The sequence below is a fragment of the Gorilla gorilla genome, chromosome 6 (assembly GCF_029281585.2).
Source record: "Gorilla gorilla gorilla isolate KB3781 chromosome 6, NHGRI_mGorGor1-v2.1_pri, whole genome shotgun sequence".
NCBI lineage: Eukaryota > Metazoa > Chordata > Mammalia > Primates > Hominidae > Gorilla > Gorilla gorilla.
In genome coordinates this window covers 148,925,002-148,947,994 of record NC_073230.2, presented here as the reverse complement: position 1 = coordinate 148,947,994, position 22,993 = coordinate 148,925,002, and the positions used below count along the sequence as shown (strand labels likewise).

Genomic DNA, 22,993 nt, shown 5'->3' with positions numbered 1-22,993 from the left:
ATTTGCATTTCCCTGGTCGTTAGTGTTGTTGAGCATTTTTTCATGTTTGTTGGTCATTTATATATCTTATTTTGAGAACTGTCTATTCATGTTCTTAGCTCACTTTTTGATGGGATTGTTTGTTTTTTTCTTACTGATTTGTTTGAGTTCATTGTAGAGTCTGGATGTGAGTCCTTGGTCAGATGTATAGATTGTGAAGATTTCTTCCCACTCTGGGTTGTCTGTTTACTCTGCTGACTGTTCCTTTTGCTGTGCAGAAGCTCTTTAATTTAATTAGGTCCCGGCTCTTTATCTTTGTTTTTATTGCATTTGCTTTTGGGTTTTTGGTCATGAAATCCTTGCCTAAGCCAATGTCTAAAAGAGTTGTTACAGTGTTATACCTAGAATTTGTATAGTTTCAGGTCTTAGGTTTAAGTCTTTAACTCATCTTGGGTTGATTTTTGAATAAAGTGAGAAATGAGAATCCAGTTTCATTCTCCTACATGTGGCTAGCCAATTATCCCAGTGCCATTTGTTGATAAAGGTGTCCTTTCCTCACTTTATGTTTTTGTTTGCTTTGTTGAAGATCAGTTGACTGTAAGTATTTGGGTTTACTTGTGGTTCTCTATTTGGTTCCATTGGTCTATGTGCCTATTTTTATACCAGTACCATGCTGTTTGGGTGATGATGGGCTTATAGTATAGTTTGAAATAAGGTAATGTGATGCCTCCAGATTTGTTCTTTTTGCTTAGTCTTGCTTTAGCTATGCAGGCTCTTTTTTGGTTCTGTATGAATTTTAGAATTGTTTTTTCTATTTCTGTGAAGAATGATGGTGGTATTTTGATGCGGATTGCATTGAATTTGTAGATTGCTTTTGGCAGTGTGATCACTTTCACAATACTGATTCTACTCATCCATGAACATGGAATGTGTTTCCATTTGTTTGTGTCATCTATGATTTCTTTCAGCAGCATTTTGTAGTTTTCCCTGTAGATGCTTTTCAACTCTTTGGTTAGGTATGTTCCTAAGTATTTTATTTATTTATTTATTTATTTATTTATTTATTTATTTATTTATGCAGCTATTGTAAAAGGGGTTGAGTTCTTGATTTGATTCTCTGCTTGGTCACTGTTGGTGTATAGGAAAGCTACTGATGTGTGGATGTTAATCTTGCATCTGGAAACTACTGAATTCTTTTATCAGTTCTAGGAGCTTTCTGGAGGAGGCCTGAGGGTTTTCAAGGTAAACGATTGTATTGTCAGCAAACAGTGACAGTTTGACTTCCTCTTTAGCAACTTGGATGCCCTTTATTTCCTTCTGTTGTCTGATTGCTCTGGCTAGGACTTCCAATACTATGTTGAAGAGGAGTGGTGAGAGTGGACATCCTTGTCTTGTTCCAATTCTCAGAGGGAATGCTTTCAACTTTTCCCCATTCAGTATTAGGTTGGCTGTGGGTTTGTGATAGATGGCTTTTATTACATTAAGGCATGTCCCTTGTATGCTGACTTTGCTAAGAATTTTAATCATAAAGGGATGCCGGATTTTGTCAAATGCTTTTTCTGCATCTATTATCACAAGATTTTTGCTTTTAATTTTGTTTATGTGGTGTATCACGTTTATTGACTTTTGTATGTTAAACCATCCCTTCATCCCTGTTATGAAACCAACTTGATCATGGTGGATTATCTTTTTGATATGTTGTTGGATTTGGTTAGCTAGTATTTCATTAAGAATTTTAGTATCGGCCGGGCGTGGTGGCTCACGCCTGTAACGCCAGCACTTTGGGAGGCCGAGGTGGGTGGATCACGAGGTCAGGAGATCGAGATAATCCTGGCTAACACAGTGAAACCCTATCTCTACTAAAAAAAATACAAAAAAATAGCCAGTGTGGTGGCGGGCGCCTGTAGTGCCAGCTACTCCAGAGGCTGAGGCAGGAGAATGGCATGAACCCGGGAGGCAGAGCTTGCAGTGAGCCGAGATCGCGCCACTGCACTCCAGCCTGGGTGACAGAGCGAGACTCTGTCTCAAAAAAAAAAAAAAAAAAAAAAAAAAGAATGTTAGTATCTATGTTCATCAAGGATATTGGTCTGTAGTTTTCTTTTTTGGTTATGTCCTTTCCTAGTTTTGGTATTGGGGTGATACTGGCTTCATAGAATGAGTTAGGGAGGGTTCCTTCTTTCTCTGTCTTGCGGAATAGTGTCAAAAGTATTGGTACCAATTCTTCTTCGAATGTCTGGTAAAATTCTGCTGTGAATCCTTATGGTCCTGGACTTTTTTTGGTGGTAATTTTTTAATTACCATTTCAATCTCACTGCTTGTTATTGGTCTGTTCAGGGTATCTAATGCTTCCTGATTTAAGCTAGGAGGATTGTATTTTTCCAGGAATTTATCCATCTCTACTAGGTTTTTTAGTTTATGTGCGTAAAGGTGTTGTTCATAGTAGCCTTGAATGATCTTTTGTATTTTAGTGGTGTCAGTTGTAATATCTCCTGTTGCATTTCTCAGTGAAGTTATTTGGGTTTTCTCTCTTCTTTTCTTCGTTAATCTTGCTAATGGTCTATCAGTTTTATTTCTCTTTTCAAAGAACCAGTTTTTTGTTTCATTTATCTTGTGTGTGTGTGTTTCAATTTCATTTAGTTCTGCTCTGATCTTGGTTATTTCCTTTCTTCTACTGGGTTTGGGTTCAGTTTGTTTCTATTTCTCTAGTTCCTTGAGGTGTGACCTTAGATTGTCTGTTTGTGCTCTTTCAGACTTTTTGATGCAGGTGTTTAGGGCTATGAACTTTCCTCTTAGCACTGCCTTAGCTGTATCCCAGAGGTTTTGATAGGTTGTGTCATTATTGTCATTCAGTTAGAAGAATTTTTTAATTTCCATCTTGATTTTGTTTTTTACCCAATGCTCATTCAGGAGCAGGTTATTTAACAATTTCCATGTGTTTGCATGGTTTTGAAAGTTCCTTTTGGAGATGGTTTCCAGTTTTATTCTGTTGTGGTCTGAGAGAGTGCTTGATACAATTTCAATTTTCTTAAATTTATTGAGGCTTGTTTTATGGCCTATCATATGGTTGATCTTGGAGAAAGTTCCATATGATGTTGAATAGAATGTGTATTCTGCGGTTGTTGGATGAAATGTTCTGTATATATCTGTTAAGTCCGTTTGTTCCAAGGTATAGTTTAAATCCATTGTTTCTTTGCTGGCTTTCTGTCTTGCTAAGCTGTCTAGTGCTGTCGGTGGAATATTGAAGTCTGCCACTATTATTGCGTTGCTGTCTACCACATTTCTTAGGCCTATTAGTAATTGTTTTGTAAATTTGGAAGCTCCAGTTTTAGGTGCATATATGCTTAAGATTGTGATATTTTACTGTTGGACAAGGCCTTTTACCATTCTATAATGTCCCTCTTTGTCTCTTTTTTTTATTTTTTTGAGTGTCTTGCTGTGTCACCCAGGCTGGAGTGCAGTGGTGCAATCTCAGCTCACTGCAACCTCCACCTCCCAGATTTAAGTGATTCGCCTGCCTCAGCCTCCCGAGTAGCTGGGACTACAGGCACCTACCACCACACCCCTCTAATTTTTTTTTTTTTTTTTTTTTTTTTGTATTTTTAGTAGAGATGGGGTTTCACTGTGTTGGCCACACTGGTCATGAACTCCTGACCTTGTGATCCAAAGTGCTGAGATTACAGGCATGAGCCACCACGCCCGGCCCCTCTTTGTCTCTTTTAACTGCTGTTGCTTTACGGTTTGTTTTGTCTGATATGAGAATAGCTACCGTTGCTCTACTCGCTTTTGGTGTCCATTTGCATGAAATGCCTTTTTCTACCCCTTTAAGTTTATGTGAGTCCTTATGTGTTAGGTGAGTCTCCTGAAGGCAGCAGATAGTTGGTTGGCGAGTTCTTATCCATTCTGCAGTTCTGTATCTTTTAAGTGGAGCATTTAGGCCATTTACTTTCAGTGTTAGTATTGAAATGTGAGGTACTGTTGCATTCATCAGGCTCTTTGTTGCCTCTGCACTTTGGTTTTTTTTTGTTGTTGTTTTTTGCTTTTGCTTTTTAGCTTGTATTTTTGTTTTATAGGTCCTGTGTGATTTATGCTTTAAAGAGGTTCTGTTTTGATGTGTTTCCAGGATTTGTTTCAAGATTTGGAGCTCCTTTTACCAGTTCTTGTAGTGGTGGCTTAGTAATGGCAATTCTGTCAGCATTTGTTTGTCTGAAAACGACTGTATCTTTCCTTCATACATGATGCTTAGCTTCACTGGATACAACATTCTTGGCTGATAATTGATTTGTTTGAGAAGCTGGAAGACAGGGCCCCAATCCCTTCCAGCTTGTAGGGTTTCAGCTGAGAAATCTTCAGTTCATCTGATAGGTTTTCCTTTATAGGTTACCTGGTTCTTCTGTCTTACAACTCTTAAGATTCTTTCCTTTGTCTCAACTCTGGATAACCTGATGACAATGTGCCTAGGCAAAGATCTTTTTGCGATGAATTTCCCACATGTTCTTTGTGCTTCTTGTATTTGGATGTCTAGGTCTCTAGCTAGACTGGGGAACTTTTCCTTGATTATTCCCCCAAATATGTTTTGCAAGCTTTTAGAATTCTCTTCTTCCTCAGGAACACCAATTATTCTTAGGTATGGTCATTTAACATAATCCCAGACTTCTTGGAGGCTTTGTTCATATTTTTTTATTTTTTTCTTTGTCTTTGTTGGATTCAGTTAATTCAAAGACCTTGTCTTTGAGCTCTGAATTTCCTTCTTCTACTTGTTCTATTCTATTGCTGAGACTTTCCAGAGCATTTCACATTTCTAAAAGTGTGTCCAAAGTTTCCTGAATTTTCTATTGTTTTTTCTTTAAGCTATCTATTTCATTGAATATTTCTCCCACTCAAATTGGGGGAGTGTGTTGGGAGAGGAGGGTCTCCCTTTCCCACTTCCGCAGTTGGGGCACTCACAGTATTTGGGGTGTCTTCTGGGTCCTGCAGGAGCAATCCGCTTCCTTCAGAGGGTCTGTGGGTCCCCTCAGAATTGCTGATTTATTCTTGCAGTTGATCTGGAGCTAAAATTCACCATGGAAGCTTCCAGATGCTGCTTTGTCTGGAGCTGCAGTCTAGTCCTGCCTCCTGTCCACCATGATTCCCTCCATCCTCCCATCCTTCTGTTTTGTTTTGTTTGAAACAGAGTCTTTCTTTGTCACCCAGGCTGGAGGGAAGTGGCATGATCTCAGATCACTGCAGCCTGTGCCTCCCAAGTTGAAGTGATTCTCCTGCCTTAGCCTCCCAAGTAGCTGGGATTACAGACACCTGCTGCCATGCCCAGCTAATTTTTGTATTTTTAGTAGAGATGGAGTTTCACCATGTTGGCCAGGCTGGTCTCGAACTTCTGACCTCAAGTGATCTGTCTGCCTTGGCCTCCCAAAGTGCTGGGATTATAGGCATGAGCCACCGCGCCCAGCCCATTTGATTTCACCTTCTCAGGTTCTCTGCTGCCATCTCACCTGGCTGGATGGCACATGTAACACTTAAAGCAAAGACTAATGTGCTGCAGTGTTTAATCCACTCCCCCTGCCAGTTTCTCCTGCAAGTGTCTCTACACCTACATCTTTCCTTGCCTGTGAATCCTCTCACTGGAGGAAAAGCACCCCTGTCTCTTCCACACATATCCTTTCAAGACAATGAAGCAGGAAGGGGGCCTTGCCTCATTCAAGCTGGTGGCTGTGGCTTAGTGGCTGACTAGAGTCTCACCCAGAACAGAAGGGTTGAAAGCCCAAGGGTGGTTCCCCTTGCACTGAATCAAGGGATGGACCCAAAAGCACCAGAGCCAGGACCGTGACCTCTCTCCTGCTGCCTCTGCTCCTCCTGCAGTATCCTCTCTAGACATTGAGCTCACCCCCAGAACCTCTGTGTCTCCCCAGCCTTGGGCACCTGCTCCAGATCTCCTGCTTCCTGACCTTGTACCAGGGCCTCCTCCAGACTGGGCACACATTAACAGGTTAATGAATATTTTTGCAATAACAAATAGAAGTCAGCTCTCACTTCCTATTTACCACTTCTGCTTGGTACATTTATCTTAATCTCTGCATCTTTGAACCAGGTTATTAATATGGCCCAAGAATAGACAGCAAACACACAGCTGCCCTGCTGAATGCTGTGGTGTTCCTACATGGCAGGCACTGAGCTGGAGGCTCAGACACAACAAAGACTGAAACAAAAGTGTAAAAAAGTGTCCACTTTGAGAACCACAGTCAGAGCATAGCTATTGATGAGATTAATATGAATAAGCATATTAGTTAGAAATTAAAAATAAGCTCCCTCTCCCTCTCCCTCTCCCCTTTCCACGGGCTCCCTCTCATGCCGAGCCAAAGCTGGACTGTGCTGCTGCCATCTCGGCTCACTGCAACCTCCCTGCCTGATTCTCCTGCCTCAGCCTGCCGAGTGCCTGCGATTGCAGGCGCGCGCCGCCACGCCCGACTGGTTTTCGAATTTTTTTGGTGGAGACGGGGTTTCGCTGTGTTGGCCGGGCTGGTCTCCAGCTCCTAACCGCGAGTGATCCGCCAGCCTCGGCCTCCCAAGGTGCCGGGATTGCAGACGGAGTCTCGTTAACTCAGTGCTCAATGGCGCCCAGGCTGGAGTGCGGTGGCGGGATCTCGGCTCGCTACAACCTCCACCTCCCAGCCGCCTGCCTTGGCCTCCCAAAGTGCGGAGATTGCAGCCTCTGCCCGGCTGCCACACCGTCTGGGAAGTGAGGAGCGTCTCTGCCCGGCCGCCCATCGTCTGAGATGTGGGGAGCGCCTCTGCCCTGCCGCGACCCCGTCTGGGAGGTGAAGAGCGTCTCTGCCCGGCTGCCCCATCTGAGAAGTTAGGAGACCCTCCGCCTGGCAACCGCCCCGTCTGAGAAGTGAGGAGCCCCTCCGCCCGGCTGCTACCCTGTCTGGGAAGTGAGGAGCGTCTCCGCCCGGCAGCCACCCCGTCTGGGAGGGAGGTTGGGGGGTCAGCCCCCCGCCCGGCCAGCCGCCCCGTCCGGGAGGTGAGGGGCGCCTCTGCCCAGCCGCCCCTACTGGGAAGTGAGGAGCCCCTCTGCCCGGCCAGCCGCCCCGTCCGGGAGGGTCAGCCCCCCGCCCGGCCAGCCGCCCCATCCGGGAGGGAGATGGGGGGTCAGCCCCCTGCCCGGCCAGCCACCCCGTCCGGGAGGTGAGGGGCGCCTCTGCCCGGCCGCCCCCACTGGGAAGTGAGGAGCCCCTCTGCCCGGCCACCACCCCGTCTAGGAGGTGTACCCAACAGCTCATTGAGAACGGGCCATGATGACAATGGCGGTTTTGTGGAATAGAAAAGGGGGCAAGGTGGGGAAAAGATTGAGAAATCGGAAGGTTGCTGTGCCTGTGTAGAAAGAAGTAGATATGGGAGACTTTTCATTTTGTTCTGTCCTAAGAAAAATTCTTCTGCCTTGGGATCCTGTTGATCTATGACCTTACCGCCAACCCTGTGCTCTCTGAAACATAGGCTGTGTCCACTCAGGGTTAAATGGATTAAGGGAGGTGCAAGATGTGCTTTGTTAAACAGATGCTTGAAGGCAGCATGCTCGTTAAGAGTCATCACCACTCCCTAATCTCAAGTACCCAGGGACACAAACACTCTGCCTAGGAAAACCAGAGACCTTTGTTCACTTGTTTGTCTGCTGACCTTCCCTCCACTACTGTCCTACGACCCTGCCAAATCCCCCTCTGCGAGAAACACCCAAGAATGATCAATAAAAAAAATAAAAAATAAAAAAATAAAATAAAATAAAAAAGAAATTAAAAATAAACCTAAACCACTAAAGACTTATTTTCTTTTAGGTTACATAGATGATAGATGGTTAATTATAGTGGCTGACATCGACTAAGCACTTTCTGCATGTCAGACACTGTGCTTTGGGCTTCTCTGAGCATAAAAACACATTGAGATGGATTATTGGGGGCTGGGGGTAGGGAAGGAGCTACCATTTGCTCTTGGTTTTACATGTGGCCAGTTTCAATCCAAGGTAAGCTACAATGAGATAAAAAAGTTCAAAAAAAAATTAAACCAGTTAAAAAGAAAAACAGCACTGGGACTGAGGCTGGGTTTCAGAGCCAATTTCCAAGAAGTAATTTCATCATCATAGAACATCAAACGTGAATTCCACCCTCAGCTATGCAAATTCCAAAAGAATAATACCTCACATTTGCATAATGCTTGATGCTTTTCAAAGTGCTTTCCCAGTTATTAATCTACAGAAGGCTTTATTACTACTGAAAACATAAATTAAAATTCTGTTTGGACTCCAGTTCTCCATTATTTTTTCCACTCACTTTGCTCTCAAAAGCCAGAGCCATCTAAATCCAGGTGCTTTTGATTGAATGGGAAACTCTAATAAGTTTAACTGACAGGGCGAATATGCATAAATGTAGCATATTATGAGGCCTTCGACCTACAGACACCAGAGTCAGGCTTAGGAAAATTTGCTGTTGAATTAACAAAACCACAGGGGAGCAACTCGGAGTTCAAGTTTGAGATCCTTTCAGGGTCTCAAATTTTGTAGGAGCTGCACACACTATGTTCTTCAGAATCCATCTCCCTCTATCAAATATGAGAAATTAGATCTACCACTTTGTCCTTAACCCTACAGAAATCCCCCTCAATGACTTCCTGCAAAGAGGCCCACATTTGCCAAACAGCTCCTAAGTCTTGTTTTGTTTTGAATGTAATATGAACCAAGAGGCTGAATTCACTGTAAATCCAACAAGGACAGAGGATTTTAGAAAAATGAGGTGAGGAGATATGACGGGGTTCAAGGAAATACTTCTACCCAAACCTAATGCCTTTCAAATTTGTTTCTTTTTCCATCTCTTTCAAACTTAATTATGTGTAGCATTCTCAGTCACTGAATCACCAGCCTTTCCTGACACTTCAATCTCATGCATTTTAGCAAAAGATTAACCTGGCTGTTTGCTTTTAATTCTGAAGCTGTGTTAATACTCACTCCCGCTAGATTAGAAAAGAAGAAAAACACACTCCCACATACCCCGCCATGGCACCAGCAAGGCTCCAGGGTGAGACGGCTGACGCTGTCACAGTCCCTAGGGCTGGCTGCACTTACCATTTCAGGAGGGCCAAGAGAGCCACTGACAGGGCCACCGTCACCATGGGGCCATTCACTTCCAATTTTAGAAACCCCAAGGCTTCCATCTTCCTCTGAGACCCCAGAGTGGTGGTCTTCCAGATGAGACAGGAGGCTGATCTCGCTGCCCTTATGGGAACCGTGCTCTGCAGGTAGAAAAGGGAACAGGCAACCAAGCAAACATCACATGGAGTGGGCCCCCACAATGTGCTCTTTCTCAGAGTGTCTCCCTATAAAGAGGAAGGAAGAGGAGGGCACAACAAAGGGTTTCAGTGTAAAGGAATGAATCAGCAACTTTATTCCTTGATGACTGCACTGTCAATAAACATTTATATTAACTTCCTCAGAGAGGAAAAGCAAACTTCCCCATGTTTGCTGAGAAACAAAATGGTTGTAACCATGGGCTTGTACTCCGAGAGGAAGTCTTCAAAGAGAGACTCTTCTCCAAAATGTCTATGTATATCTATCTATATATATGTCTATATCTATCTCTATGTCTATATCTATATCTATATCTACATCCATCTATAATTTTTAAAATTCACAATTAAGTGAAGATACATGTCAAGAGACTCTGAATATCCCAGAAAAATACAGGACCAGACGCCAGCCTGATAAAAATGCTGGCTGCTTTGAGGACAACCATCCCACCAAGTCCATTAGTTGCTGGGTCTGAGGACCTCTCTGAGTGTCTGGCTGTTGGAGCAAAGCAAAGATCCCGATTGGGGTCAGTGTTCTCATGGTGAGTTGGAGGGCTTCTCAAGTGTTTGAAGGCAGATCCATAGGCTCATATATGGGTCCTTTGTTCTAGCTTTGAGCTTATCTGACTAAAGTAGACAGAGAGATGGAGGGGATCATAGTGGATGGGTGGCAGGACTAGATTGCAGCTTCAGACAGAGCAGCATCTGGAAGCTTCCATGGTGAATTTTAGCTCCAGATCAACTGCAAGAAAAAACCAGCAATCCCAAAAGGACCCACAGACTCTCTGAAGGAACCGGACTGCTCCTGCAGGACCCAGAAGACACTCCAAATACTGTGAGTGCCCCATTTGCGGAAGTGGGAAAGGGAGACCCTCCTCTCCCAACACACTCCCCCAATATTGAATGGGAGAAATATTCAATGAAGTAGCTTAAAGAAAAAATAATTGAAAATTCAGGAAACTTTGGACACACTTTTAGAAATGTGAAATGCTCTGGAAAGTCTCAGCAATAGAATTGAACAAGTAGAAGAAAGAAAATCAGAGCTCAAAGACAAGGTCTTCAAATTAACCCAATTCAACAAAGACAAAGAAAAAAGAATAAGAAAATATGAACAAAGCCTCCAAGAAGTCTGGGATTATGTTAAATGACCAAACCTAAGAATAATTGGTGTTCCTGAGGAAGAAGAGAATTCTAAAAGCTTGGAAAACATATTTGGGGGAAGAATCAAGGAAAACTTCTGCAGCCATCTAGAGACCTAGACATCCAAATACAAGAAGTACAAAGAACACATGGGAAATTCATTGTAAAAAGATCTTTGCCTCAGCACATTGTCATCAGGTTATCCAGAGTTGAGACGAAGGAAAGAATCTTAAGAGCTGTGAGACAGAAGAACCAGATAACCTGTAAAGGAAAACCAATCAGAAGAACAGCAGATTTCTCAGCAGAAACCCTACAAGCTGGAAGGGATTGGGGCCCTGTCTTCCGGCTCCTCAACAAACCAATTATCAGCCAAGAATTTTGTATCCAGTGAAACTAAGCATCATATATGAAGGAAAGATACAGTCATTTTCAGACAAACAAATCCTGAGAGAATTCGTCATTACCAAGCCACCACTTTAAGAACTGGTAAAAGGAGCTCTAAATCTTGAAACAAATCCTGGAAACACATCAGAACAGAACCTCTTTAAAGCATAAATCACACAGGACCCATAAAACAAAAATACAAGTTAAAAAACAAAAGCAAAAAACAAACAAACAAAGAAGTACACAGGCAACAAAGAGCCTGATGAATGCAATGGTACCTCACATTTCAATATTAACACTGAATGTAAATGGCCTAAATGCTGCACTTAAAAGATACAGAACTGCAGAATGGATAAGAACTCACCAACTAACTATCTGCTGCCTTCAGGAGACTCACCTGACACATAAGGACTCATGTAAACTGAAAGTAAAGGGGTGGAAAAAGACACTTCATGCAAATGGACACCAAAAGCCAGCAGGGGTAGCTATGGGCTTCCTTTTCTGTGCCCCCACAGGTCTTAGGATGGTCACAGGTACATTTGTTACAGAAGGCTGTGGTCACAGGTGCAGATTCCCTGGAAAGGAGCGAGAGCAAAGACAGGGAGGGCACACAGAAGGCTGCTGCCTTCACCCAGAGAGAAGGGATGCTTGGCTAGAGGAGAGAGGGAGGTGGGAAGAAGTAGATGGACTTGAAATATATTTTGGGGGTGGGCCCTTGTGCTCTGCAGAAGTTCCTGGTGGGGTGCATATGAAAGGGAAGGGGAAAGGAGGACCACACCTCACCCTCAGGTTCCAAACTTGAGCTACAGGTATATCAGGTGCCATTCACTGAAACAGGGAGTCTGGGAAAGGTGGGGTATTGTTGGGAAAATCAAGAATTCTGATTCAGTTTTGTTAAGCCTGAGATGCCCTGGAGACATCTGAGTGGAGGTGTCGAGCCAGAGAGCACTGATGGCTGAAAATATGAATAATAACAATTGATCATGATCATGTCATTTATGAGTGCTTACTACACACTAGTTATTCTAGGAGCTTTCCTATGTGTCAACTCATTTAATCCTCATACACACACCTAGCGGGTAAATCTTATGGTTAACCCCATGTTACAGGGGAAGAAACTGAGGCATGGGCTGTATGACTCTAAAGCCCATGCTCTTCCTCGAAAGATTATATTCAAACGTGGAAGCCATCAACATAAATTTGGTATTTAAATCCAGGGGAAGAGATGAGTTACAGCCACAAATAAGATAGTGAACCACACAGGTGCCAAGAACCTTCCTTTCCTTCTGACCATTTGCCCTGCCTCCCTGTTTTTAACAGACGTATTATGAAAATTATTCCTCTGTAGTTCCCTGCTTATTAGTGTCCCTCCATGTTACTCCTACTTAGTGTCCCCCCACTGCACCACCCCATCTGGCTGCTCCTGGCTGCATTTCAAGCCCTTTTAGACTCCCCACCCCTCTCCTTTGTCAGTAGGCTACCTCTCCTTCATCCCATTCCATCGGGATCTGTACTGAGAGGCTAACTCATTCTCTCTCACAAAACAGAGCTTCGTTTTTTCCAGGGGTCACCTGAAATAATCCACGTTCAGCCACAGGAACACTGCAGGATGATGGCCAGGCAGCATGGAGGGGGTGGTCACGGATTCAGGGAGCGAGAAGTGACTGTGGATAACACTTAACTCAGTGTATGTATAACCAAGATGCTAAGAAAAAAAATATTTTAAAGGATGCCAAGGTGAAATAAACATGAGAATTGCTGGTATAAGCATCGATAAGTAAGTTTATTTACTGCCAGACCTCAGAGACTCTAACCTGCTAATATGCATTGGAAATCTCCAAGAGCACGATGCAGAGAGCTGCATTTCTCAAGTGTATTTTACCACAATGGCCTCTTCAGGGACATTTATAACATATCCCAGATGTAGCTTTCCAAGGAGAGTGCTTTGAGAAACACTGATCAAGCCTTACTCTTTTTTACAGAGGTGAAAACAGAAACCCAGAAAGGGAAAGTGACCGGTACACGGTCCCATAGTTGTGTAGGGATAGGATCTAGGTCTCCGAAGCCCTTCTCAGGCACTTGATTTAGAACGTGCCCCTCACATCAACCTGTGGACATGGCACTGTGCACCCAGCACAGCTCCCACCCTGCTCATGGAGAGGCTATAGAATGTTGGTGGCCAGCTTGGAGATGTCCAGCTTTCCTGGGGAGTTGCCAGCTCCCCCACGGGCGCTGAGTTAAGTCGCTCATTCCTCTAATATTCTTGGAGCCCTTCCTATGTGATTTGTGATTTGTAGAAACCATAAATGCCATGGAGAGGTTACCACACCCATTCTGTGGCTGTGCAGAGTGGAGACAATACTCTGTGAATTGTGGACAGTAAATTAGCCAGGATGGAGTGGAAGGGAAGAAATGAGAGATGCTCGGGGTTTTCACTGGGACAGTAGCATGATGAAGGATGTATTACAATTTTGGTACCTGTGATGCAATACAGGGACACTGATCAGGGTTTTTCTAGGATGAAGGTCAGACAGTTGCCATATTTCCCGTAATTTCACTATTTTCTGTATATTTTTCTTTTACTAATACGTCTATTAAAAAAAATCAACTCAGGCTGGGCGCAGTGGCTCATGTCTGTAATCCCAGCACTTTGGGAAGCCGAGGCAGGTGGATCACCAGAGGTTAGGAGTTCGAGACCAGCCTGACCAACATGGCAAAACCCTGTCTCTACTAAAAACACAAAAATTAGCCAGGCATGATGGCAGGTGCCTGTAATCCCAGCTACTTGGGAGGCTGAGACAGGAGAATCATTTGAACCCAGGAGGCAGAGGTTGCAGTGAGCCAAGATCACGCCATTGCACTTCAGCCTAGATGATACGGCAAGACTCTGTCTCAAAAAAAAAAAAAAAAAAAAAGAAAGAAAAGAAAAAAGGAAAAGAAAAAGAAAGAAAAGAAAAAAATCAACTCTACACAACTGTACAGAAAATATCCTATAATCCCAACTCCCACTGACAAACTCTGGTCACAAATTAATACCTATCCTCTTGTATTTTTCCATGCATGCACAGACATATGTATATTTTTAGTTTTTATGGAAACAAGATCATCATACCTGTGCCATCCTGCAACTGGTCTTTCTCACTTATTGTATAATGAATATGTTTCCCGTTCATATTTAGAGACATACGCCGTTTGCTACTTCAGTCCACTGTACAGACGTGTTGTAATTTGTTTAGCCTATCCTCTGCTAAACAGCATTCGAGTTGTTTCCAAGTTTTCTCAACTTCTAATGAGGCTTCAGTGGACATCCTTGTGTATATTATTGTGCCCTTGCATGAGGCTATCTCAAGCGACATTCTTAAAAGTGGAACAGCTGGGCCCAAAGATGTGTGTTTCCAAAATGCTGGTAAGTGCTACCCTGTGTACAGGCAGGACCGACTTTCCGTCTTGAGCCATGCGGGGAGGTGCCCACTTGCCCCACTTTGTAGGGCTCCCCACAGAGCTTTGCTTCCCCTGTCTCCACTCACTCCAAGTCTATCTTTTTCCCCCACTCCTACTTCCAGGCAGACATCTCCCCTAGAATTGAGTCAACTGTTTTGACTTCAGACTTGTGTTTCTTTTTAAAGCTTTCACTCCATAAATTCTGTGGTATTTCCTTCATGTTCCCTATGTTTAAAAACTGCCCGTGCAGATGTCTAAGCGGTGCCTTCCTTCTCTGCTGAAGGCTCCCAGCTGCTCTGTGCTAAGCCTGACGTCTCTGGCGAGGACTGAGGCAGAGGCTGAAACAGAGGCTGAAAGAGGTGCCAGCAGGCACATTCTCTTTGCCATGAAGGATGCTGGGTAAAGGGACAATGGAGCTTCCTTAGCACCATACAAGTACCAAGAAATTCTCTAACTTTACTCAGCCTCAGAGCAACCCCAGGAAGTAAGTGACCAGTAATTTTCATTCCCAGGTTGGTAAAACTGGAGCTCAGAGATGTCCCATGACCACCTGAGGTCATACATGTAACACAACCTAGAGGCCAGGCTCAAGCCCGAATCTTTTGGCTTTACATGCAGTGTTTTTTTCCCACTAAATCTAAGATCACATCTTGGTTTAGAATATTTATAGTTCACCGAGCCAGCCCATGGTTATGATATCGTTTATTCTGATGTTTACCTCCAGGGTGCAGAGTGGCTAGAGGGAAGAAAGAGGACGGGTGGTATGAGCTTGGGGTCTGCTTCACCTCCTTACAAAAGATATTAGGGGCCCTTTGGAAGCATGAAAACCTTGGCTACCCCCAATGCAGTCCAGTCTCTTCAATATGATCCTTTTAGGGACTCTGTTCCATTTCTGAGAGCGGGAGATCAGGTTAGGAGGACTCCTCTGTTCCTTCAGTCCTTCTTCTAGAAAACACTTATTGAATAATCACTGGGGACCTGGCAGTAGATGAGAATCCCAGTGTATAAGCCCCACATCTCTCCAACAAGGAGCTCACCTTCCAGGATAAGGAAATAGACATATAATCACCTAAGTTCCGTCTGTCTTATAGTTATGATGGCACACAAATACATGCAGGGCACAGAGCAGACACAAACAGGAGGACAGGAGATCGGCAAAAGGTTTGAATCTAATGACATTTGAGCTTAGACTGTGCAGATGAATTCACCAAGCAGAAGAGAGTAGGATAGATGTGCTTGTCGGAGGGAGCATGGCTGACGCTTGCTCAAAGGCATCGGAAACTGGGGTGAGTGGGGAGGACGGGGAGATATGCAAGGCACTGCGGGCCATACCAAGAAGTTCATCCTTCATGCTAGGGTCAGGGAAAGCCAGAGCAGGAGGTAAAATTGAGCAGCAACGTGATCAGATTTGCTTCTAGAAGTATCACTCAGGAGGCAGATTGGATGCTTTCTACCTGATATGAGGACCAGCCAGGAGGCTGCGGGTCAGCTAGGCGGGAGATGACAGCCTGAATAAGGCAGTGGATGTGGAAATGAGCAAGAGAGGGCTGGTTTTTAAGACCACTAGGAAGGCAGAATCCATAGTATTTGGTCGCTGATTGAGTGTGGGGATGAAGAAGAGGGGGACGTCAAGGATCACCCCTGAATGTCCGGCTCTGTTGAGTGAGCCCATGATAGTGCCATACAGTACGACAGGGACTCAGGGAAGGAAGCAAGTGTTAGGAAGCTATCGTGGCTTCAGTGTTCTGCACGCTGAGCACGAGGCCTCTCGTGGCCCCACAGATTAAGATGCTCGAGAGGTGGCCAGATCTGTAGAGGTCAGGAGAAAAATCTGAAGTAGGGAAATAATTTTCATTTTGAGAGCCATTTGCTTGTGGATGGGGCAAAGCCGTAGGGATAAAAGTGGGCTACAGAGAACAGGTAGAGTGCTGAGAAGGGAAGCACGGAGTTGGGGGTGGGGGAACCAACACCAAGAAGAGCAGCCTTACAGGGCAATACCAAAGAGATGCCTGGAAAAAGATTCAACAGATATAACCAGAGAGAGAGAGAGAAAGAGTATAAGAGCAAGCAGACAACAGGACCATTAGCTGAGGGACCTTATTTTACTGCTTAAGGATGCAGCTTTTTGTTTTTAAATGACCTGTGTTCAAATCCTACCCCTTCCATACTCTAGCTTAGACAATCTTAGAACCCAAATTGATCTCTCTGAGCCTCGGTTTCTCATTTGTGAAGTGGTGGTAACTGTCCACACTGCCTAGGATGGTTGAGAGGAAAATGAATTCCTCGTGTGGCCTGATTAGTGGAGCTCTGGCTCACAGGGAGCACTCAATACACGAGATCTGTGATTGTTTCCACTGAAGCCACTGGCGGACAGTTGCAAGAAGCAGGAAACGACCTACAGCATTCGTGCCACAGAAAGACCAAGGGAAAGTGGCAGTGTGGTCATTACGGCCACCTCCTTCCTGGCTTTGGCGAAGTGGAGGGTGTAGAGAGACAAGACCTAGAGAAAAGGGGGTTTGGACAGAAAGGGCTGATTCTGACGTCCCCCTCCCTCTCTTCGGCCCCATGGCTGAGAAGTGGAAGAAGACTCGGTTTTGGACTGGCTAGAAGAGTGGAATTTGCAGGTGCCATTCATTGTGGGTCCCACGGGGAAGAGGAAACATCTCCTGCGGTGGGAGACTTGTGGGAGACAGCAGCCATCTGTGTGTTTCCCCTGCCTGTGATAAGGGCAGAGCTATCGCTTTGCTTCAAGGTTGCTATGGAGATATGGATGGGCTCATAAACAGTTTTAAGGTCTATGTCATATCTTGATTTTGTATTAGTCTTGAGGGCAGGGACCATATTTTATACATCATTGTACAACCACACCACCTATCACATTGCAATCTCATCCGCTCACTTGGCTTTCGTTAACAACACAGGCTGTTCACTCCCAAATCTATTCTCTCCAGCCCAATTGTCATTCCTGAGTTTCAGACCAATGTATCCAGCTGCCCACTGGACCTCCTCTGACAACCAGCCTACAGATGCTGCAGACTCGAAATCTCTAAAGCTAGACTCATTGCCGCAGCCTCCTTTCTCCATTAACCTCATCCCATCTCCCCTGTCTCAGTAAATTGTACCTTCTTCCCTTCAGCCCCAAGCCAGAAACTTGGGATCATCCTTGACTTCTCTCAGCCCACTCATCTCAACATCCAGTTAGTCAGCAAGCCCTGCTGGTCCTGCCTGTGAAGTCTCCCTCATTCTTGTCACTATTCCCTTTATCCATTCATTCTACTTCATTTCGTTGGTTCAACAAATGCCTTGGCATCTACTAGGCATGGGAGACTGTTCTAGGCAATGGGAAGACACTAGAACAGTGAACGAGCAAGGTTTCTTAGGGCTTAGATTTAGAGACACCCACCCAAATATCAGCTCCGTGGTTTCTCACTAGATTGCAGCCATCTCCTGATTGACCTCTCATTCATTAATCCAAGAATTATTTATTGAATTTGTACAGGGTGCCTGGCACTGTGCTGGGTACGCATGAAGAATGTAGAGAACACCAGCATGGCTGGGAGGCATTAAGCAGAAGAAAGGGTAGGACTGGCCTACACAGGAGGGATAAGGTAGGGTCAGGACATCTAAGACCCAGTGGACCATGTGAAAAATGCACTACTTCCTTCCAAAAGGAAAGGGAAGCCACTGAAGGGCTTTATGCAGTGGGGTGACTTGATGCTATTTAGGGTAACTGTAACCCGTCTATTTTCATTGTTAAAATTAATACAGAGCTCCTCCGATAGCCCAACATTGGTGTGTCAACATCAATCAGGTGCCCCCATCACACAGCAGGGGAGTTGAAGCAATGCCACCATTCAGACTTTGGCTGTACGTGTCAGCGGAAGATGAGCAATGAGGTTGTCAACTACAAGTTGCTCTTGATGTTGCTAACCACACATGGCCCATCCTATCTCCTTCTCATTTCAGCCTCTCTATCAATTTATGACACCCATGATCTCAGCTTGTCAGATGTTAGCACTTCCTGAGTTGTTTTCAAATCTCTCCCGCCCCTCCTCATGGCTGGATGCGGCTACATGTTGATGACTAGACATAGCTCTCCTTACAAAAGTGGAGAGTCAGCAGACGGCTTGACTGCCTTAAGGCAAGTCTTGGAGCTTTCAGGCAAGTTGGTGCCTGGAACAGTCATTTTTTCACCTCCTAGTCACTGGGGGTGGGAGTGGGAGCAGGCATAAGGAGACAGACAGCATGCTCAGAAAGCAAAAGTTAGAATCCAGAGTTTGACAGCAAGATCACAAATGGCATTCCAGGCAAGTTGTCAGGACCAGGAAGTCCCACTACAGAGCAAAGGGGGCACTGTGACCCAGGCACAGGCCCAATAATAGAAACTCTCAAGCAGAAGATAATTCGAAGTTTTGGCAGCAGATGCCTCCAAGGAAATATGTCAGCAGGTGGTACGGCCCCAATCTCCACCTAGTATGGCAATATAGAAATAAGAACTGAATTGGGGAGGCTGAGAGTGGTGGCTCATACCTGCAATTCCAGCACTTTAGGAGGCCAAGGCAGGTGGATCACTTGAGGTCAGGAGTTTCAGACCAGCCTGGCCAACATGGTGAAAACCCATCTCTACTAAAAATACAAAAATTAGCCGGGTATGGTGGCGTGCACCTGTAATCCCAGTTACTAGGGAGGCTGAGGCAGGAGAATCGCTTGAACCTGGGAGGCGGAGGTTGCAGTGAGCCAAGATAGTGCCACTGCACTCCAGCCTGGGCGACAGAGTGAGACTGCATCTCAAACAAACAAACAAACAAACAAAAGAACTGAGTTGGGGGAAAGAATGAATAGCATAAGTGTTGTAATGAGGGGCCCCCAAATCTCAAGAGCTTCACACTACAGAAGTGTGTCTGTCACTCATGTAACAGCCCAAATGTGTGTGTTCAGTAGGCAGCCTTCCATGCAGTGACTCAGGAATTCAGGCTTTTTCCATCTTGTAACCCTGTCATCCACTGGAACCTCAGATGCCTCTGCTGGATCATCCACAACCAGCTGGCAAGTGGAAAAAAGAGAAGATGATGTGAGGAAGAATTTTACAGGCCAGGCCTGGAGGTGGTGTACACACTCTTTGGAAACATGACCACCCCTAATTGCAAAGGAGGCTGAGAAATGGAGCAAGCCCAGGAGGAAAAGGAAAGAGGTTTGGGAAGCATATAGCATTCCTGCCACAGGTGGGGTCCCATTCTGGGTATGTCCTCAATTCACCAATTCCTGTATAGGAAAAACAAGCCACTAGAACAGGCTGGAGGGTGGCAATTGCAGCCCTCTGCTAAAAAGCCAAGGCCCAGTAGCTAGTTCAGGGATCAGGGATGGAGAGGGACTAGCCTCTGAGATGCTGGTATGATGGCCTCTGACCCAGTCTTCCCAAGTGTCTCTCCAGGAGGTTGAGTTGCTACCAGGGGTCTGCTCTACATGTGCCACCAGGAGCCTTCCCCCAGCTCCATGAAGCCATTGGAGCCATCTATGTGTGGTATTCATCTCACCAGCCCAGCTGGACCCTCTGAGAACATGGTTTCTACTTGAATCAAGGCTCAATTCTCCACACTCCAATGAACAATGTAAATCAGAAATATTCACTCTGCCTGCAAAGGGGGCACTGCAACCCAGGCACAGGCCCAATAATGGTAAACCCTCAAGTAGAAGATAATCCTAAGTTTTGGCAGCAGCTGCCTCCAAGGAAATATGTCAGCAGGTGGTACGGTACCAGTCTCCACCTAGAATGGTAGTATAGAAATAAGAACTGAGTGAGGGAGGCTGGGCGTGGTGGCTCATACCTATAATCCCAGCACTTTGGGAGGCCAAAGCAGGTGGATCACTTGAGGTCAGGAGTTAGAGACCAGCCTGGCCAACACCTTCGTACCTTGAACATTTATCCAAGCCCCTGTCTTTACTGATCCCAGTTCCATCCCTGTCTGTACTGGTGGTCTCTGAACTGAACCCCAGCCTGACTTGTACCTGCACCCACCTGAGTTACAACAGGCCCTGTGCCATCATATACCTTCACCATCCCCTAACAAGGCAGGCTCCTTTCTGTGCATTTTCAGGACTTAGAGTAGGCATCACCTCCTCAAGGAACCCTCCAGGGCCTCCCAGAGATGATCCATTGTCGATCCGTGTCCTGCCACAGCACCCCAATCCTACTCAGTGAGCTTGCCTCTACCAACACTCTAGATGTAAGCTTTTTGAGAAGAGTTATATCTGGTTCAACAATGTAACCCCAGTGACTGGGAGAATGCCTGCTTGTCACTCAGTAGTTGATCACGAAATGTTTCTGAAATGAATGAATGTACTACTGCCGGTGTTTTAGGTAGCTGCCATCAGGTAGCAATGGTGTTCTTCAGGTTATGAAGGTAGGTGGCACCACTCTTTCTGCGAGAACACTTGACATAAATTAAGGTTTGTTTCCATAATCCAAGCACCTGGCTCATTTTCTATAAAATATATCAGTTTATTGAAGTAACCATAAAATCATTTCTCAACCTAGATTTTCTAAGAAGGATATAATGAGTGAAATCCCATAAAGAAAAGAAGAGGTGCAGAGAGAGCAGTGAGTTCTTGAGTCCTTGAGTAATTAGTTCAGTTCTCCACATCATCTCACTTTCATGCTATTTAACTCAAAGACCGGAGTGTACCCATTCCCACCCCTGAGCACTTGAAGTTACTAAAGCTGTCTCCGCTGGACACCCCGTGGCTGCCTGTACCTGTTCCGGGTTTATGGGCTCTAATTTTACTTGCTTATCTTATTGGGGTTTTACCAGTATACCAGTCTGGCTGGAGCACAAGGTTCATGAAGCAGGATGGTGAGAGATAAGGTTGAAGTGGTAGGGAGGGGCTGGCAGGGGGGTCTCTGGACACCAGGCTGAGGATCATGGACTTTGCCCACAGGACAGGCCACAGGACTTGCTGGTGGCGTCCTGTGGAGCAGGCACGTGTGCATGCAGGTACAGGTGGGCAGCATGCATGTGTCAAGTTCACATGGGAAGCAGGGTGGAAGAGGAAGGGACGGGCGCCAAGTGCTGTCGAGAAAGACAGTTGATGGGGGGCTGAGGCCGGGGGAGACAGCAGCAAGGGAGACCCACTGGGAGATCCCTACCGGAATCTAGGAAGTAGGGCTGAAGCACGAGACTAGTGAGAAAATGGACAGTGATCAGTGGAGGAGGATTCAGATATTTCTTAATGAAACAGCTGGGGGCTTGGCAACTGATTGGGAAGGACAAGGAGAGGAGGGAGTCCAGGAAGCCCAATCATTGAACTAAACCCTGACTCTGTGCAAATCAAACCTTCCCCAGGACACTTGACTTCTACTTGCTGGAAAATTCTCTTGTCTACGCAGCTCACAGGTGACTAGGGCTGTGGAGTTGCCCTCCCCACCTGCTCTACACAGCTCTGCGAGGAAGCCTCCAGGGTTCCAAGCCTGGATGGGGGAGCCAGAGACAGGATTTCTTGGAGAACTAAGGAAGGCGGGGAGCAGGGGCAGGGATGGGAGTATCCTGAGATTCAAACATCTTTATTGCAGTAGTTCAACTTCAGCAAATATCGGAATCACCTGGAGAACTCGTTAAATACAACACAGATTGCTGGGCACCATTGCCAGAGTTTCTGATTCAGTAATTCCGGGTTGGGGCCCTAGAATTTGCATTTCTTCCAATTTCCCAGGTGATGCTGATGCTGCTGGTCTGGGACCACTCTTTGAGAACAGTGTGCTTCTCAACCCTACCTGTGCATTAGAAGCACCAGGGAGATCTTTTAAAATTCTAAAGCCCACACTCTACCCAGACCAACTGAATAAGAATCTACACATTAGATTCAAAGATGGCACCTCTGGGGGACACCTGACGTCTGAAGAAGCTGCTGTATTTGGGCAGCAGCATGTCAGCAACTCTTTCGATTCTGTATGAACTTCTTCCTATTCTGTCTCAAGCACGCTCCTTTGTCCCCCAGGAGAGACCCTGGCTTCCCATCTGTATTAGCCGATTTTCACACGGCTCTAGAGATACTACTTGAGACTGGGTAATTTATAAACAAAGGCGATTCAATTAATTCACAGTTCTGCATGGCTGGGGTAGCCTCAGGAAACTTACAATCATGGCAGAAGGGAAAACAGGCGCCTTCTTCACAAGGCGGCAGGAGAGAGAGAGAGCATGTAAAGTGGGAAGAGCCCCTTATAAAACCATCAGATCTCATGAGAACTCACTCACTATCATGACAGCAGCATGGGAGAAACTGCTCCCATGATGCAATCACCTCCCACCAGATCCCTCCCTTGACAAGTGGGGATTACAATTCGAGATGAGATTTGGGTGGGGACACAGAGCCAAACCATATCACCATCTTTCCGTGACAGGTGTACCAAATTGGCCAGAATTGTCCAACCCTCTCTGAGGATTGATGTGAACTGTTTCCAACTTGGTTCTTTCACAATAATTAGCCATCACTTTACTGCTTTCTTGGTCACTGGCTGCCTGGGGATTTCCTCTTCCCCTCTCCTCCTCCTCTGAAGTGACCTCCTCCTACTGAAGCCCTGGTCTCACACCTGCACTTCACCACCACCCAACTATTTGGAGTCAATGTCTGCCTTATCTCCCAATAGGATTCTTCAAGTTTCTGCAGGAACCGAGAAGTGTTCCTTTCTCTCAATATGGCAGTGGAAGATGAGGTAACATAAGGTGTGTGT

The 22,993-nt window shown here is 45.4% G+C and overlaps 1 protein-coding gene across 6 annotated transcripts in view; it reads right to left on the bottom strand.

The window, feature by feature from the left end:
- The window catches only part of TBXAS1 (thromboxane A synthase 1), a 243,855-nt gene that overhangs the window by 183,296 nt on the left and 37,566 nt on the right, over window positions 1-22,993 (bottom strand). For 5 of the 6 annotated variants that reach the window (XM_063708804.1, XM_055393221.2, XM_063708803.1 and 2 more), the window contains one exon: window positions 9,083-9,249. In XM_063708804.1, the coding sequence (XP_063564874.1) occupies window positions 9,083-9,171 (89 nt within the window). In that variant the 5' untranslated portion in view covers window positions 9,172-9,249. Of the gene's footprint in view, window positions 1-9,082; window positions 9,307-22,993 lie in introns of those variants that run through there. The other variant, XM_031013364.3, reaches the window with a different exon arrangement.